The sequence below is a fragment of the Heterobasidion irregulare genome (assembly GCF_000320585.1).
Source record: "Heterobasidion irregulare TC 32-1 unplaced genomic scaffold scaffold_06, whole genome shotgun sequence".
NCBI classification, from domain to species: domain Eukaryota; kingdom Fungi; phylum Basidiomycota; class Agaricomycetes; order Russulales; family Bondarzewiaceae; genus Heterobasidion; species Heterobasidion irregulare.
The window spans coordinates 1,414,041-1,432,851 of record NW_009258202.1 but is presented as its reverse complement, the minus strand read 5'-3'; the positions used below and the strand labels follow the sequence as shown (position 1 = coordinate 1,432,851).

Genomic DNA, 18,811 nt, shown 5'->3' with positions numbered 1-18,811 from the left:
TTGCTTAGGGTCAATGGGATCCTTTCTCACAAAGCGCCACACCTCGATTAGGGTCCCTCGCTAGCGCTAGCGTTGTCTGCCATCTTGCCTTGTCCACCGCCTGTGTTCATTTTTCGCTTTATCCTCTCTCAATATATATACCTTGCGAGCGCGAAGGCAGTTCCTCATTCTGAACTCACTGCTACGCTCGCAGCACACGCTACATATATCTAGTTTTTCACCCCACCTACCATCCCTCTACTTAGATCTCTCCATGCTACACTAGTCTAGTCTTCTGTATCTATATAAGCCCTCCTAGAGTTGGCTTGAGGTTGGCCCCAGGACCTAGTCCCGAGGCTTGCCTTGAGTTCTCAGGGGCCACAAATGTCATACATTTATCATGCCTATCGAGCCCGGAGAATTTCGCTTCGCTTCTCAATTCAGTCACTTCTTTCTCAATTTAAATAATGCTTCTTCCTTTGTCACTCAATCACATTGATCTACTATTAGAGGTTTTTAATGTAGGTGCCATCATTTCCTTAGTGATCATATCATGATTTCAGGAACCAATTCCTGTAACATAGAAGGCAGTCTTGACATTTTCTTTAGTGAATGTCTTAAATTAGGCCTTTATGTAAACCTTTAAGAAGGTTACCTTACTAATTCTCTTCCCTCCCCTCTCTTAGTTATTGTGAGTGTCAGACTAGTTCTTCTTTAGATGGCTGAAGAGGTTAATGTTAAGGCCTTGTAAAATGTACATGCTATAAAAATAATAACAGACAATCTCAATGTAGTTCTTATATGTGTACTTGAGGATAGCATGTTAATAGTATGAGTTATGCCCATTGACAAGAAACAGTTGATAGTGGCTATTGGACTTCTCCTTTGTCTGTCTATCAAACTTGATATATTTAAGACTAAGTTCCTAGTTTATGTACCCCTTTTTGAAGTATGCTATCCTGTTTTTACTTAAAGTCAAAAAGCTGTCTTTTCTATAATATGGAGAGTGGCAAATAAATAATACACTTATAATGTATTGACAGGTTTATCCTGCTTTTACTTTGTTATGAACCTCTTTTCCTTGAAGATTACCACCAGGTTCAGTATAGTCCTATAAGCACACATAGTAACCAAAACTGTTATATTCTCTTAAGACCCCATTCGCTCTTGGTGGAATATTCTCTTCCTTCTTGAACCAAAAACCTTCTCTTTTTAACCAGCAGCTTTCTGAATCCCTGTCTTGTCACCTTCAAAGATCAATTTTGGCAGGATAATGCCATCACCCCCTTTATCTTTAATAACCATCTTGTAGATATTATAAAACCCCTTCTTTGTGGCAGGATTAATAGCTCATGCTCACACATTATTCAGTGGATACAACTAGTGAGCTTGAATCTTGCCATAGTGATCTGACACAAATCTGCTAAGTAGTGAGCCACCTTTAATATAATAATCTAGAATAGAAGAAGATAATTTAATATGTTTACTAGTCATTGTGAAATACTCTTGCTTAACCTGAATGCATATTTTCTCTAGGCCAAGTGGTTTTGGCTTCTTCTGCTCAAGCTTTTATATCTCTATGGCCTGTTCTATATATTAGTCTCTTGATTGCATCTGGAAAACCACCCCCTTGTATTAGCTCTGGATTATATCTCATAGTGTCTAAAAGTATCTAAAAGTGTTAATAGTATCTAAAAGTGTCTAATTTCCTAATTAGGAGCAACACATTGTGAGCATTGAATTGGATTCTAATTTCATAATATTAGCGCTAATTCTATACTAAGAAGTCTTTAATTAGCAGTAGGAAATAGTAAGTACTACTGCTCTATCAGTGAGAAGGTAAAGATGTGGCACATTCTATACTATTTTAGCACATTACTCTCCTTTATATATGCCTGCACCATGATCTTGTAGCTCTTTGCTAACTTTCTAGCTTTACAAGGGACATAGAAAGAGAGAAATGTGCATTGATGCCCCCAGCCACTTTGTTGGCAGCTTGGCAGCTGCCATAAAAGGCTATAAAGACCTTGGTATCTTGGCCTTGTGCACAAGATCATTAAAGTTGTTATTGTTAGCCAATGCCTGCTACTGGTCATTATAGGACACAACATGTGGGTTGGACTTAGGGATATGCCATATGCAGCCTTGTAGACCTTGTCTATTAGTATAGTGGCTAATACTGTCTTGTGCAGCACACAATTACCATCACTATTAATACTACAATTTTTAGCACTATTTATATTGTTCATTGCCTTGTGATTCAGAAGATGCTCAAACTTGGTGTTTTCTTCTAGCTATTAGGCTGTGGAAAAGACAGACATGTTGGTATGTGGTGCCAGATTGATATATTTGCCTGCCATATAGGAAATATGTGCACTAAGCATATTAAGATTATGTCCAACAGTCTTATGCTTATTTATATATAGGCATGCCATACATATACCCTTGTCCCCACCCTCTACCTCACTAGTGGCTATTTGGAAAACCCCTCTCTCTTATTGGATCTTAATTATTGATAATCATGTTTTTGATCAAATTTGCAAATTCAGGTAGCATTGTCTATATTAGTAGAGTCCCATTGAATATTACACTCAATCATAGTTTAACACATTCTAAATCCAAATTGTGTAAGTGCTATCATTTAATTTTATCCTATATAAAGTGTATTATTGATTTTCCATTGGTTTATTATCTTCTTAGCTGGTGTTTAAACTAAATCCTGAAAGACCTGACTTTTTGGGTATTTATTGACCTGTTTATTTATTAAATAGAGGAAAGATAAATGTTGAATAAAATTTGAGATATTGAGGTTGCCTATATTATGTCTACTTATTTAGATTACCAAGTTAATATATTAAACATTATAGCTTAGTGGCTTAGAGTATCTGTTCTAGGTGCTTGCATACATGAGGTTGTTGGTTTAACTCTGGCAAAAGACAAGTTTGTTATATGGTATATTCTGTGTTTAGGTATTCAACTAGTGCTCTAATAGACATGACTCTATAGTAAGGCTATGAGAACTATGATGCTTGATTTATTATGATTTTTCCGAAATTTCAAGTTATAATGAATCCTAATAATTCCTAATTTAGGAAAATTATGTCTAATTAGAACAGGTTTAAAGGGGGGTAAGCTAAAAATATCTAATCCTAATCTTTCATAATTTAGTATAGTAGAGCGTTAATTATAGCTAATTAGAGCTTAATACAAGGGGGTGGTTTTCCAGATATGTTCATACTCTTTTCTCTTTCTCCAGTCAGGCTTTGCTTTTCCTAGCATCTTGAGAGTATTGTGTGTATATATGTATATAAGCTTTTATTGAGTGCAAGTAAGCCTGAGAGACAGTGCAGTAGTGAAGAATATGCCAGTGGTATCATGAGAACTTAGTGCCAGTGTGTCAAGATCTCAGATTTGTGTATAATATATGACTTTCTTTTTTGGCCTTAATGAAAATAGCTAAAAATGGTCCCTAATAGTGAATACACTGTCTCTCTAGCTACAATGTTATATTCTACAAGACTAAGTACCCCAGAAATTTTGTATATGTCTTAAGACTCTTCTCTAATATTTTCGTGATTTTTAGAGATTAGATTGCTGCACAAGTACGACTTGTTTGTGAATTTCTGGCCTTCTCATATTGATCACTACCTACAACAAAATCAGTCATAAGGTGATTATCCAAAATATTGTGTATAGTGCTCAAGATATATAGCACAAAGTAACAAAAAACTCCAAAAGGTTTTATAGGCAAGACAAAGAGGTACAGCTTTTTAGCCTACAAGCAGATAGTAGCCCAAACCCTTATAAATGGCTGTAAGCTTGCTTTGATATTTGCAATACCCTTAGTCATATAATGCTAGAGCATAGAAAGCATCTGTTTTTGGAAAAGATCTAACAAAGTCTCAGCTAGCAGAATATTTTATTTGCATATAAGAATACTCACCTTTCACCTTCTGAGGCTTATATAGGTTAATCAGGTCTATGTGGCACTTTATGTCTATAACCTTTCTGAGCCATTTGCTCTCCTCTGACTCCTATACATACAGTATTGCTCTTTTGACTTGTTTCTTGAGCATTAGTAGTGCTGTCTATGCCTTTTCCAATTTGTATTTAGCTCACTCATGCTTTTTATGTGATCTTCACTATTGGAGCATGAGGTCATGACCAAAGCTAATACAACATGTACTACTCACTTATGCCATATATTTATTGAATATTTGTATCGGAGTGGTGGTCATTGATAATGTCATGTTAGTGTTCTAATGTCATTTCTTATATGCTACTACTTAGGGCTTTCCCATCTATTATTATCATTCCCAGCAACCAATGAAACAAGAATTTGTACCTATAGAACAAAGTGTATACTAGTAGGTAAAACTTTCCCATAGTGGCCAAAGTCTATAAAAAGTGCTTAACTTTAATGGACTTGAATTTCTTGCTTGCTTGGGCTAGGGCTATTATCTATTCATTAAAATAGATTTGGTATTAGTAGTTAATGTCACAACCTAATATATGCATGTGTAATCCTATCTATTACTGAAGTTTAGACACTATTACAAAATCCATATTAGCAAACCTATGCTAATAATAAACTATGCTATTCTACATAAATGCAGTATCCACTTACCTTTTTTCCTTTTGCAGGTTTATAGCCCCACTAGAAAGCACAAATATATATTGTGTACATGACATTCTACTGTTTCCAAGATCTTTCCCTAGTAGCCATTATAACTTATTGTCTCAAATTAATGGCATGTCAACAGCTGTAAGACATTTTAGTAAATTATTCAAAATTAATTTCTGCAATTAATGTATCTCTTGTTCCATTAGCCCTAATTTTTTTTGGTAGTGCTCAAAATTATTTTTGTGTGTAGAGTATCCTACTTCTAGGAGTAGTAAGAAGTTATTAGGATTAAGCAGCTTGATTTTCTGAGTCTAATAAAAATTGCTATTAATTATATAAAATAGAGCATTTAGAAACCTATGAGGGGATTAGGACCTTTTTATAATAGGACATATTAGGACTTATCATTATTTCTCAGATCATGCCATTTACTTAGGCACCATGTTTATTCTAGGTTGTGGACATATAAAACATAGTATGGCTAGTGCATCTAATATTAGTAACTAAGACAGTTCGATGCTAGCATATCTGACTGCTACTAAATTAATACATTTTTGCATTAAGGTCAAAAACTCATAATATTGATCCTAGACAGCAGAATTAGTGGCAAGATCATATTAAATCATTCAAAGGTATATAAGGATAGTGTGAGGGATGACACTGTTAGTTACCCACCTTAGATATGCCATAAAGTTGTGGGCTATGATTTGAGACTACAATATAAGAAGGTAGTAATCTTTGAGTATATTGATTGTAAATACAGTCATTAGAAGGTCTTATGATGCTGGGAATAAACCATGGTTAATAAGTTGTAGAGGGTCTGGTATATATCTTGTGCCTTCAAGGTCTATATATTCATAAAACTATATTACCATATATGTAATCTCTCTTCTATGCACAATAATTCTCAAGTGTGGTTGCTTTATAGCCACTAGGCATTTTAACCCTCCATGACCAAGGTGTATCTCCATGCCCATTTTACCTAGTGATATTCTACTCTAAAAACCATAAGACTATGTCCACTTTTCTAGTTAGTAAAAAGATATTTTTATATGGTTATGAACTGTGTATGCTACACAAATTGTAGGGAGCCTAGAAACAATCAAGACAGCAATACAGGGCCTCAAAAAGAAGTATGCCCCCATCTTCTTTGTAGCATGAGATACATGTCATATTTCTTGGCCCCTCTTCTCAATGGAAGAGCTCTTAATAAGCAAGGCTAGCCTATTAGTTAATAAATTGTGTTATTTGCACAAAAAAGGGCTGCTTGCATCAAATAGATTAATACATAGATATTAGGAGAAGATGTCATGTACAATTGTGAGGCTTCAATATATTTTCATGGATATGCTATCAGACTTTAGATGCAGTTGCTCTCTTATCTTAGTAGGCTTAATAAGACAAGAAAGAGATGACTTATTTAGAAAAACTGTGGTGGCAATCTAGCTTGGTACTTTTAGGTTAGCCCAAGAGTCCAGTACCAGAGGGTGTAATAGGATTCCAAACCTTAAAGGTAAACTCTAAAAATTTTGTGTAATTTGGAAGCTTGTTAATTTGGACTTGTAAGGCATTTTGGTGTCTCTTTTTCAACATTTGTTATACCCTATAGGTATTTATTGTTTAGCCATATAGTACTCTTTATTACTTATATCATCTTTTCTAGTATACTTAGGAATTCTTGCACCAAAAAATTAGCCTACCATGGGTCTATAATAGAGTTAGGGGGTATTATGTGCCCAAAAGATAGGTGACGAGCACTGTTATATGTCCAAAATATGGTGCCCAAGTGCAAAGAAAGGAATACTAGTAGTGCTGTAAGAGCTAGGGCCACAGATATCTAGGGTAAGTGATGGTAAAGTGTATATATATAATTAATAGTCATTCACATTACCCTAGTATAAGATGTGTCCTTGTATCCTTATCATATGTGCTTAGATAGACAAGTTTTCTATTACATTTATTCTAAATAGGCAAGAAGTTTGGATTTATTGACATTGGCCACTATAGCTTGATAAATTAGACAAATTATTAGACTATGCTTATATCATCTGGAAAAACCTCCTCTTTTATTGAATCATAATTATACGTCATTATAAATAATGCTAATTAGTGTTAATTATAATGCATTTTATCTAATTATTAATAATTATAATTATGATCAAATCTGGAAATCAATATAATTGTTATAATCATGACTTATTGGGCCTTTATGGTAGTCTATTCTAATAGGATTATCACAACTATTAAGTGGCCTCATATTATGAAGTGTACACAAAGGTACAGGGATTATCCTTGGTCATCCACTTCTAGTGGACATACTCATCACTGGTTGAGCATCATAGGACATTGCATGGATGGCTAATGTGGGCTTACATATGTGTACTTATAGGGCATAGAGCCCCTTGCCCTCCTTGTTGGAAGGAGGCAAGCACAGGAGCAAAAGTAGTCATTCTTGAAGAGTAATAACTTAGAGAATACCTATGGTATACATATATAGAATTCTCATGCCCTTTCCCAAAATAGTATAAAAGGCCCATAGAACAGGCTAAGGATCTTTATTCTGTTTTCTTCATTTAGCACTATCTCCCTATAGTGCTATCTTGCTCCACAATAGTCTTTACACTATTGTATTCTTGCAATAACATCAGCTCCTATGCTACATGTGCAGTCAAGACCACCATTCCACTCTTTCTTATTAAAAAACCTAGGAAAGAACCTCCTACTCTTGGGGTTACTGGACAAGCAGTTTGTAATACTAGAATGGACTCTTTTGCCCTTACCTTGCTCAAATTCTAGCTTGCTGCTACACTCTCCTTCCCAACCTTACTTAGTGGGGAATAGACCTCTATTAAAAAAGTGTTACTGCATATACTCTAGAGCAAGACCTAGGCTGGAACTACCCTTTTGGCACTATAAACATAAATGATCAGTTCCATCACAACAATCACTCTATTTGACAAGAAGGGAACCTTTGGTTCTATATAGACACCAATACAAATATTCCACCCAATTATGATAACTGCTTGCATAGGAATGGGCATTACTACTTCACCTACCCAGATAGAACAGAGAAAGAGTTTCTTTGGAATAAAACAGAGAACTATTGGTATCTACTACCCCAATATAGAGATCTAGCACCGGTAATCCCTGACAAATTGGAGCAAGAGGAATCTACCTCTTATTCAGACTCTAACTTATTACCTAACTAAATACCAATTAATACCTGAAACCAACCACTTGCCGACATGTTAGAACAAGCATTAGCTTTTACAAACACCCCTTCCATGAATATACAACCTGGAAGAGAAAAAGTCAAACTCCTAGATAATTATATGGATGACCATATTAAATCCCAGAAATTCATAGATACAAGACTAATTAGGACAAAATATCCCTTGTGCTCTTATAAATAAGGTATGGCATGGCAGGGGCTTGGGCAGAAAACTTCCTTCTCAAAACAGTAGGAGCAATACCCCTTATAGATTTAGGGACCTAAACAAACTTCTTGACTAAATTCAAGTTATAGTTCAGGAAAACTAGCAAAACTAACAAGGCATGAAGTGTACTCATAGTCTCTTCCCAAGGAAAGATGATGGTTAACAAGTACTCCAACCAATTCATTCTAATTGCTACCAATACTGACATCTCCAAAAAGGAGCAGGTCTCTTACTTCCAATGTGGCCTAGACCCATATGTCATGGACAAAATATATAACAAAGAAGCTCATCTAGAAGACAACATTCAAAGTTGGATTAATATAGCATGTGAAATAGATAGATGGCTTAGAGCAAGAAGTGCTCAAAAAGCCATCCTCACAAACTTCACCTCCTTTCAAAGCAATTTCCTGAACTGCTTTTACCTCCAACCTGTACTCTACTATAACTCCACAAATGCCCCTTACAGAATGAACAACCAAGTCATGGATATGGATATTGATGCTATATGAAAGCAAAACACACTAAGCTAGAAGCAAAAATATGAAGACAAGCTGACTACCTCTTGTTTTAATTATAGAAAGCCAAGGCATTATAGTGCTAACTGCCGAATCCTATACAAAGGTGTTCAACCAATTTGAGGAAACTCAAAGAGATTTATGGGAAAGACAGGGAGAAGAAACTACACTAATATGCTAAAAGCATCTCTAAGTGCCGAGCACAACACTAAAACAACCTCTAAAGCAGGGGGTACTAGAGCTAGTATCTAATATACAAGGAATCATTAGTGATAGCTTTGGAAATTGAAGATGCACTGAGAAGCAATAAAGAGTGTGAGATTATAGTGCCCAAACAGTTTTGGGACTGTGCCAAACACCAACCAATCATTTGGTCAGTCATGCCAGGGATTTGGTTGGTAAACAAGAAGGTAGTGTTGTGACTAATAACTATATGATTCAAGAGCCACATAGGACTCTAACAATATACAAAGGAGGATAATGTGTATGAGCAACGAGATGAGTATGAATACAAACAAGACTGAACAATGAGGATGCCAGGTTTCTAGGAGTTGACAAGGATGATTGCGATGGTTGAGACAAGTACAAATGAGCTCTGAACTGTGGGGTGCGAAAGCTGCTTTATTCTAGAGTTTTATTTAAATTTTTATAGTAAACAGAGCCCTAAGTAAAATATTAAACAAGAAATGAGAGTAAATGTTGAATGGGCACCAAGCCCTAGTAAACAGAGAAGATAAAAAGGTAGATAAGATATCCATATGGGTTCCAAAGATGATAAGGTAAAAGTTAATCAGCAATAGCAAAATCCTGAACATTTGGAATCTGTTGCCTGAGCATAGGTAGTAGGAATGGGTGTTGGAGAACCAATAAACATAAAGAAGAAGTAACATATGACCAGGATGGTCAAGTAATGGTGCAAGATTGTGTTTGACCAACCATGTGGAAGTCAGGAAGATAAGTGATAAGGACCGACAACTTATAAAGCATATTGGCTAACACAGAATACTAGCTCTAATCTTATAAACACCTATCATAACACTCTTATGTAGTTATGGTAAGTATATGAAATATGGGTGAACTGACCCAAGTGCTGCCAAATGTCCTTTAGTGCAGTAGTGGCACATTGTATTGCCTAATGGACAACAAGAGAATAGAGGCATTAGTCATACTGCTTGAATTAGAGTAGTCCTTAGTGAACCAGGGAAAGAGAAACAAAAGAGCATTATAATAGGATTTGCAGAGTGTTTTGCCTGACCTTTCTCTTGCTAGCAAAGGTGAAAGGTTAAGCAAGGCCTAAGTTTGAAACAACAAAATATATTTGTATTGAATAAATAGTTGCATCATCACTCCCATCTGCCTAAATGTACAGGTTTCAAACTAGACTCATTATGCTAGAGCAAAGGCAACTATCAACTTAATATGTAAAAAGATCATAGTAAATGAAGTGTGGGTCAGGAAACACAGATTCCCCACATATTTGCTCAACCACCCCATTTGTATCTGCAACATCAATGATACCATCAACAAGGCAGGTCTTATCTAATATATATTGGATATATATAAACCTCAAAATTTAGGATATATATGGATAAATGCATACTGAATATGTTCAAATGTTTATTTCCAATCTAAAGAAAGATAACCTTATCCTAGGAACAGATTGACTAAAATACCACAATCCCTTTATCAAGTAGAGGAGACATGAAGTGCACTTTTTTTGGTGCCCCCAGAATTGCCACCAACCACATGGGTTTACTAAGGCAAGAAAAGAACTACTATAGAATAGTTGGTTAATAGTCAATAGCAAACCATATTATAAACCACAGATTAACAAGCATGAAGAATAGTATAACAAACACCTTCGAAGAATATCAGAGGATATAGGTCTTCATGACCACAGCAGAATGTTTGGCATTTGACTAGCAGCTTACCTTAGAAGGAAATGGCTCATACAAGACATAAAAAAATATGCAGAGGAGAAAAAACAATACACTCAAACAAATCCCAAGCCATCTTCTTCACCAAACGTATAAGAAAAATCTCTTACAACCACTTTCTTAAGCATTGTTGCTAATAAGGAATCTATCATCTAGAAGTTAGCCCCAAAACCCTCCTTCTATTAACCCAGGAACTCTTGGACATGATTAAGGGGGGCATAATATTCAGCAAACTGGACATATAGTGGGGATACAACAAAATATGTGTCAAGAAAGGAGATGAGTAGAAGGCTGCCTTCATAATCCCTTTGGGATTATACAAACTGACAGTAATGTTCTTTGGCCTTACCAACTATCCTGCAACCTTCTAAGCCATGATAAACATGATTTTCCAAGAACTCATCATAGCTCAAAAAATAACTGTATATATGAACAACATTCTTATCTTTTCCAAATCAATGGCAGAACATGTTCTTGTTCTAAATCAAGTTTTCCAAATCCTACACAACAACAATCTTTACCTAAAACCAGAGAAATGTGAGTTTTACAAAGAAAAACTAAACTATATTGGTTACATGATCTTTAAAGGCCATGTCATCATGGAAGACTCCAAAATTGATGCTATAAAGAATTGGCCTATCCTATGCATAGTCTGTGACATCTGCTCTTTCTTAGGCCTAGGGAATTTTTATAGATGATTTATTGACAAGTTTTCACTTATCACTCATTCCCTATATAACCTTACCAAGAAATATGAAAAATACAACTAGACTAACAAATGCTAAGAAGCTTTCAAATGCCTAAAAAAAGCCATTATCAATTAACCTGTCCTAAATTACCTAGACCCAATGTACCTCTACAGACTTGTGACAGACACATCACTGATTGCCTATAGAGCCACACTCTTATAAGAAGGCATGGACAGTAACTGGCACCTAGTAGCATACCTCTCTGGCTTGTTCTCACTGGCAGAACAAAATTATAACATCTATGACTGTGAACTACTCACTATTATCAAAGCCCTGGAATACTGGAATTACTACCTTGAAGGGTCTCAATATCCCTTCAAGATCTAAATAGACCACAAAAACCTAGAACATTTTCAATTGGCCCATGATTTATCATGAAGACATGCCCACTGAAGCCTTTACTTGAGCAGATTTGACTTTATACTTAGCTACAAAGCTATATCAACCAACCACTCAGATACTTGTTGAGCGCAGTGACAAAGAAGCGGCTGGCACAGAGAGAGTGCCAAAAAGAAGCTCTATAATGACAGGACTGTGGTCCAGAGGGTAAGAGTCTAAGTAGATACAAAGAACAGAGGGGAGCGCACCTGTGGTCCAGAGGGTAAGAGTCTGAGGAAAGAATCGCCCTCGGACCACGGGTATTCAAGCTACATAGAACAATAAGAAACGAAATAGGAAGGTATGACATCAACGGGTCATTACAGGTGAAACATCTTACAAAGCGGTCAAAAGCTCCACCTGGAGCTCAGTCCGGAGTGTCAATGACATCACACAGGACTGCCTCAGCCAGCTAACCCGGTGAAACAACTGAAAACAAGGTGAGACAAGGTGAAAACAAAGTGAGACAGTCCAAATGGAGAAAGAATGCAATATACCCGCTCTGGGACCAGCTGTAGGGCCGCTCCCAGCGGTAGAGGCGAGTAATCAATGAGTCCCAAAGGTGGCACCCATGTGGCATGGATGCTACACCAACCAGAACGGCCACAAACAACAGTCACCGCTATGAACTGCTGCTCATTGCCTGCTTCACCAAAGATGGCAATATGATTATCTTGCCAGACCATTTCGGAAAGAACAATAGTTGTAAACTCATAGTCAACATCTAGCTTTCTTTCAATCACATCCACTAAAACCCCATTTTCCAACCAAATCCCATCTTTCCTAGGAAGGACATAGACTTCCATTGATACTCCTCCAGCCAAAGCAGGTGGCAGTCAAATTCCATCTTCAGCAGAAGGGATTGATATCATGGGTGGCTCATTCAAAGGTGATGGAGCTAGAAGAGTATTGAAGGTGACATTAATGCGGTATGTGGGCTTGTAGGGGATGGTTATAAAAGAGCAAGATGGTGGGAAGACAAAGGATACGTTAAGCAAGTCAGGTCATGGACCCAATGGGACAATTAGTGAATGGAAGTCTAGTGGTGGCTGTCAAAGCTCTGTGTGGCAATAAAGATAGAACAATAATCAAGGGAATGTGCTCCAAAGTGATGAGCGTGCAGAGGTGTTGTTAGACATGATGTGAGGGAGTGATCCACAGATGTGATTACCAGCAGTTCTTGAATCATCTTGTTTCTCAATTTCCCGTTTTTTTCTAATATTCCATATGTTGGCCTAGACTTGCATAGTTATTTCTTTCTATAGAACATTCTTGAAAATTATCCTGCCAAGGCACAAACTTGTTTGTGTCATGACAATGGGCCTTCTCATAATAGTTTATTAAGGGCTATGTCCATTAAGGTATCATGCTCTAAACATGATTGTCAAATAAGGAAGATGAGGTCTGAAGATATGATTTCCATGGATTTCACATATATTGTTTGGGATGATTCTGTCCCAATTTTGCTTGGCTTGTTAAAAAGTTTGGCTGGAAGTAAGATTTGAGCTTTATTGTCAGATTCCATCCCCTCACTTAGATCTGGATACCTAGACAGAGCATCTGAGTAATGGGTTGATCTTGCTTTATAACTGAGAGTAAAATTAAATCTACTCAAATAAAGGCTCCAACAGACATGTCTTCATGATTGATCATGGGCCATTTGGAAATGTTCCGAGTTTTTATGGTCTGTCTAGATCTCAAAGGGATATCGAGCTCCTTTGAGGTAATGATTCCAGTGTTCCAAAGCTTTCACAATGGCTAATAATTTGTGGTCATGGATGCAATAGTTTTATTCTGCTGGAGGAAATGAACCAGAAAAATGCCACTGGGTGCTAGTCATCATCCTTGCCTTTTTGTAGGAGTGTGGCTCTGTAGGTAATCAATGATGCATCTATCATAAGTCTGTAAGAGCATATGGGATCTGAGTAATTTAGAATGGGTTGGCTGATAAAGGCTTTTTTTAGTCATTTGAAAGCTTTTTGGCATTTGTTGATCTAATTCTATTTCTTATCCTTCTTAGTGAGATCATGTAAGGAGTGAGAAATGAGTAAGAACTTGTCAATGAATCACTTGTAAAGATTTTCTAGACTAAAGAAGGAGTGAATATCTCAAACCATGTGTAGAACTGGCCAGTCTTTTATTACATCTACTTTAGAGTTTTTCATGGCGATGTGGTCCTTAAAAATTATATAACCTAGGTAGTTGAGTTTTTCCTTGTAAAACTTGCACTTTTCTAGTTTTAGATAGAGATCATTGTTGTGTAAGATTTGGACGACTTGGTTTAGGATGTGGATATGTTCTGCCATTGACTTGGAAAAGATGAGGATATTGTCTATGTATATAGTTATCTTGCAGTCCATGATGAGTTCTTGGCAAATCTTGTTCATCATGGCCTAGAAGGTTACTAGGGAGTTGGTTAGGCTGAAGAATATTACTGTTGGTTTATATAATCCTAGAGAGGTGATGAATGTGGCTTTCTACTCATCTTCTTCCTTGACACATATGTTATTGTACCCCCATCGTATATCCAGTTTGCTTACATCCAATAGTTCTTGGATTAATAGGAGAGGGCAAATATTCAGGATGATATGCAAATTGTGTTGTTTGTGGCCGTTCTGGTTAATGTGGCATCTATGCCACATGGGTGCCACCTTTGGGACTCATTGATTACTCGCCTCTACAGCTGGGAGCGGCCCTACAGCCGTTCCCACAGCGGGTATATTGCTTTCTTTCTCCATTTGGACTGTCTCACTTTGTTTTCACCTTGTCTCACCTTGTTTTCAGTTGTTTCACCGGGTTAGCTGGCTGAGGCAGTCCTGTGTGATGTCATTGACACTCCGGACTGAGCTCCAGGTGGAGCTTTTGACCGCTTTGTAAGATGTTTCACCTGTAATGACCCGTTGATGTCATACCTTCCTATTTCGTTTCTTATTGTTCTATGTAGCTTGAATACCCGTGGTCCGAGGGCGATTCTTTCCTCAGACTCTTACCCTCTGGACCACAGGTGCGCTCCCCTCTGTTCTTTGTATCTACTTAGACTCTTACCCTCTGGACCACAGTCCTGTCATTATAGAGCTTCTTTTTGGCACTCTCTCTGTGCCAGCCGCTTCTTTGTCACTGCGCTCAACAGGTTATGGGCCCCGCGCTCTAGCGACTTTGCTCTACATCGTTTTATCCACACTTTCTGGTCTCCCATCTGCTGTGCCACTCCTTTCTGGCCACACCCCATTGCTGCCACATCTTCCCCATTGCTTTCCCTGCCTTTACCATCGTCCCACATTGCTTCCAACACCTTTCCCTCCTTGTGCCACTCGTGCCACACCATGTCTGACCCCTCATTCGCTCTCCCTTCTGTCTCCCCTCTCAATAATCGCAACTATCCTTCCTGGTCCAAGGAGATCAAGGCCTGGCTTCGTCTCAAAGGCCTGTGGCTTCTGGTCTCTGGTGATGAGACAGCCCCTGTTGGTACGAAGGAGAAGCCTGCTGACCCAAGGGAGGTGGCAGAGTGGAAGAGGAATGGTCAGAAGGCTGCTGGTGCGCTCTTACTTTCAGTTGAGGAGCAGTTCAGAGGCGTCTTGGATGGCATTGAGGATGACCCCATTGCCATTTGGACCAAACTGGAGGAGCAGTTCAACAAGAAGTCTGCTGGATCGCGTTTCAACGCGATGGAAGACCTCTTTTCGATCAAGAAGCGCAATGATGAGTCCCTCCAGTCCCTCATTCATCGTGTGGACGAGTCTATGCGCGTCCTGAAGAACCTCCGCGACTCTGGCTTCGATCTCAAGAAGCAGGACGAGGAGCTCACTTGCATGGCCCTCTTGTGGTCTCTCCCCTCCGAGTTTGACACCTTCCGCTCCTCCCTCAGTCTCATGGACGTCTTGTCTCGTTCCAAGCTCGAGGACGCGTTCAGGCGCGAGGATTTGAACCGTGCGCGTCGTTCGGATTCCACAGACTCTGCACAGGCCCTTGTGGCATCCTTTCCTTCATCTCCCTCCTCTTCCTCCACCTCCTACAGACGTTCTAGGCCACCCAGGAAGCAGTACAAGTGCGACTTCTGTGGTGCCACTGGCCACACTGATGACAGGTGCTTCAAGAGGATCAATGAGGAGCTGAAGAAGTCCAAGCCACAGCAGGCCCACTCGGTTCAGGCCCCTGAAGCCTCTGGTCCCATGCAGTTTGCAGGCAATGCAAGTTTTCGTTCCCCTGCTCCATCCCCTTCATCCACAGCCCCCTCACTCGTCACTGACCTCGATTGGAATGCGGACACAGGTGCGACCTCTCATATGACACCCCATCGCCACTGGCTTCGCAACTATCGTCCCTTCGTCGTCCCCATTCGTCTTGCAGACTCGTCTGTCATCTATTCTGCTGGTGTTGGGACTGTGGTGTTCAATCCGGTCATTGGAGGCAAGAGGGCGCAGTCTGTGGAGTTCTCAAACGTCCTGCATGTCCCTGATCTCGGTTGTAATCTCCTGTCTGTGCTGTATTTGACTCAGCACAAGCACTTCTCTGTGCTAATAGAAGGATCTTTGATGCATTTCTCCCGGGATGGTGCAGTGTGGTTCATGGCGATCGTTCCTGATGGTTCCAACAACGCATATCTTCAAGGGACCACATCCACCGTTGTTTTGCAGTCTGCTGGTGCCGCTTCTACTCTCCCTCTTGACTTATCCCTGTGGCATCGTCGTCTCTGCCACCACCACCATGCTGGAGTGCAGAAGATGGTGAAGGAACGTCTCGTTACTGGTCTACAGCTCGATTCGGACGTGCAGCCTGACCCTGTGTGTGAGCCCTGTCTCTCTGGCAAGATGCACGCTCACCCCTTCCCCTCCACTGGCTCTGTGACCTCCAAACCGCTTCAACTCGTCCACTCTGATCTCCATGGTCCTCTCCCTGTTGCCACTCACTCTGGAATGCGCTACTGGATCACCTTCATTGATGAGTTCACCAAGCTCAAAGTGGTCTATGTCCTGCGCTTGAAGAGCGACGCGTTTGAGGCTTTCAAGCGCTACAAGGCCTATGTGGAGAACCTGACTGGACAGCGCATTTTGGCTCTGCAGGATGACAAGGGAGGAGAGTACATGTCCAATGCCTGGGACTCGTTTTGTTTGGAGCATGGGATCGCTAGGAGGCACACGGCACGCAATCGGCTACAGCAGAACGGCGTAGCAGAGCGTGCCAATCGCACCATCATGGAGGCCCTCACTGCTATGCTCTCTGAATCGCATTTGCCACTTGCTTTCTGGGGCGAGGCTCTGGCCGCTTATGTGCACGTCTGGAATCGACTCTGGACGTCTACCCTGAAGGGCAAGACACCATTTGAGATGGTCCATGGGAAGAAGCCGGACGTTTCGCACTTGCGGGTCTGGGGCTGCTTGGCTTATGTGCATGTGCAGAGAGACAAAAGGGATGGATTTGGATCGCATATGGAGAAGTGCGTGTTTATTGGGTATCCTGAGGGCTACAAGGCGTGGAAGTTCTACAATCCTGCGACTCGGAAGGTCATCATTTCGGAAAGGGCAGACTTTGATGAGCGATTCTTCCTGGCACTCGCCACTTTGATGCTAACACCCAGTCTGCCACCCCCCCTCCTTCGTCTCTGTTCAGTCTTTGGGATGCAGATGCGGATCCGGTGCCGGTTCTGGGCAGGGAAGCAGATGCTCCTCCTCCTGCTGGTCATCTCGAAGATGCTCCCATCGATCAGGATCATCCTGTGGCAGACCCAGCACCTCCTCCACCTCTTGCTCCTGTCGGTGTCCCTCCTGATGCTCCCCCTCCTGTCATTCCAGCGCCACCTCCTGCTCTCAGAACACGCTCTAGGAATCGCTCTGCCACCCCTGAACCAGGTCCATCTGTTACTCAATGCTCTACTCATACTCGTCGCGCTCCTGAGGAATGGTGGAGGGTTAGGACACTGTCTGCAGACAATGATGCTCATTCGGACACTCCTGAGGACGCCCCTAATGCTTCTGGAGAGGCAGAGATGGAACCCATTGTTGAGGACGCATTTCTGGCTGAAGTCGAGCGTGCCCTGTTCACCTCTGGTGCCGAAAAGGCTGAGCCGTCGACGTATTGTCAGGCAATGAAGCGCCCTGATGCAGATGAGTGGCAGAAGGCGGCAGAGGAAGAGATGGAGGCTCATGCTCGGAATCGCACCTGGGACATTGTTCCACTCCCTGAGGGCTGTAAGGCGATTGGTTCTCGTTGGGTTTTCAAGGTGAAGCACAACACGGATGGCTCTGTCGAGCGCTACAAGGCTCGTCTCGTTGCCAAGGGCTTCAGTCAGCGCCCTGGGTTTGACTACTTCGAGACACCCGCCCCCACAGCCAAGTTTGCAGCCATTCGCGCCATCCTTGCTCTCTCTGCCCTTGAGGACTTTCACCTGCGCTCTGTCGACATCTCCCATGCATTCATTAATGGCGATCTGGACACTGTGGTGTACATGGAGCAGCCTGAAGGATTTGAGCAGGGAGGACCTGAGATGGTGTGCCGCTTGATGAAGGGCTTGTATGGGTTGAAGCAGGCGAGTCGGCTGTGGTACAAGAAGCTCAAGGCGGTATTGGAGCGCATGGGATTCAAGGCGATCTACTCTGACAACAGCATCTATGTCTATGCCAAGGATCAGGTCAAGGTCATTCTGCCTGTCTTTGTGGATGACTGCACTTTTGGGTCGAATTCCTTGTCCCTGCTCGATAATCTTGTTGTTGAGCTCTTTAGGTTGTTCAAGCTTCGCGATTTGGGGCCCACCACCGCTCTTCTTGGGATAGAGATTGCCAGGGATCGTGCCCATCGTCGCCTGATGCTTTCCCAGCGCCAGTACATCCTAGACATGCTGGAGCATTACGGACAGGCCGAGTCGATCCCTATGAAGACTCCCATGGTCCCTGGCACCAATCTCTCTGTCTCCATGGCTCCTGTATCGACTGAGGACAAAGAGTACATGAAGAAGGTTCCCTACATCTATCTGAGAGGCACCCTGGATTATTGACTCGTCTATGGCCCCACTAACTTCAAGGAGCTCTTTACCTCGTTCTGTGATGCTGATCATGCAGGCAACCCGGGCAACGGACGGTCCACCAGTGGATATGTGTTGCGCATTGGCTCTGGAGCGATCAGCTGGAGCTCCAAGCTTCAGGGACTGGTTGCACAGTCGACCACAGAGGCAGAATTCATTGCTGCTGTCGATGCAAGC

At 40.8% G+C, this 18,811-nt stretch overlaps 1 protein-coding gene across 1 annotated transcript; it reads right to left on the bottom strand.

The window, feature by feature from the left end:
* Positions 1 to 11,694: 11,694 nt before the first annotated feature.
* On the bottom strand, positions 11,695 to 12,425 carry HETIRDRAFT_115946 (uncharacterized protein; the record flags this gene model as incomplete). Its single annotated transcript, XM_009549190.1, has 4 exons — positions 11,695 to 11,795; positions 11,851 to 11,888; positions 11,960 to 12,048; positions 12,117 to 12,425. The coding sequence occupies 4 exons, from the start codon at positions 12,423 to 12,425 to the stop codon at positions 11,695 to 11,697; spliced, it is 537 nt and encodes a 178-aa protein (XP_009547485.1).
* Between the last annotated feature and the right edge of the window lie 6,386 nt (positions 12,426 to 18,811).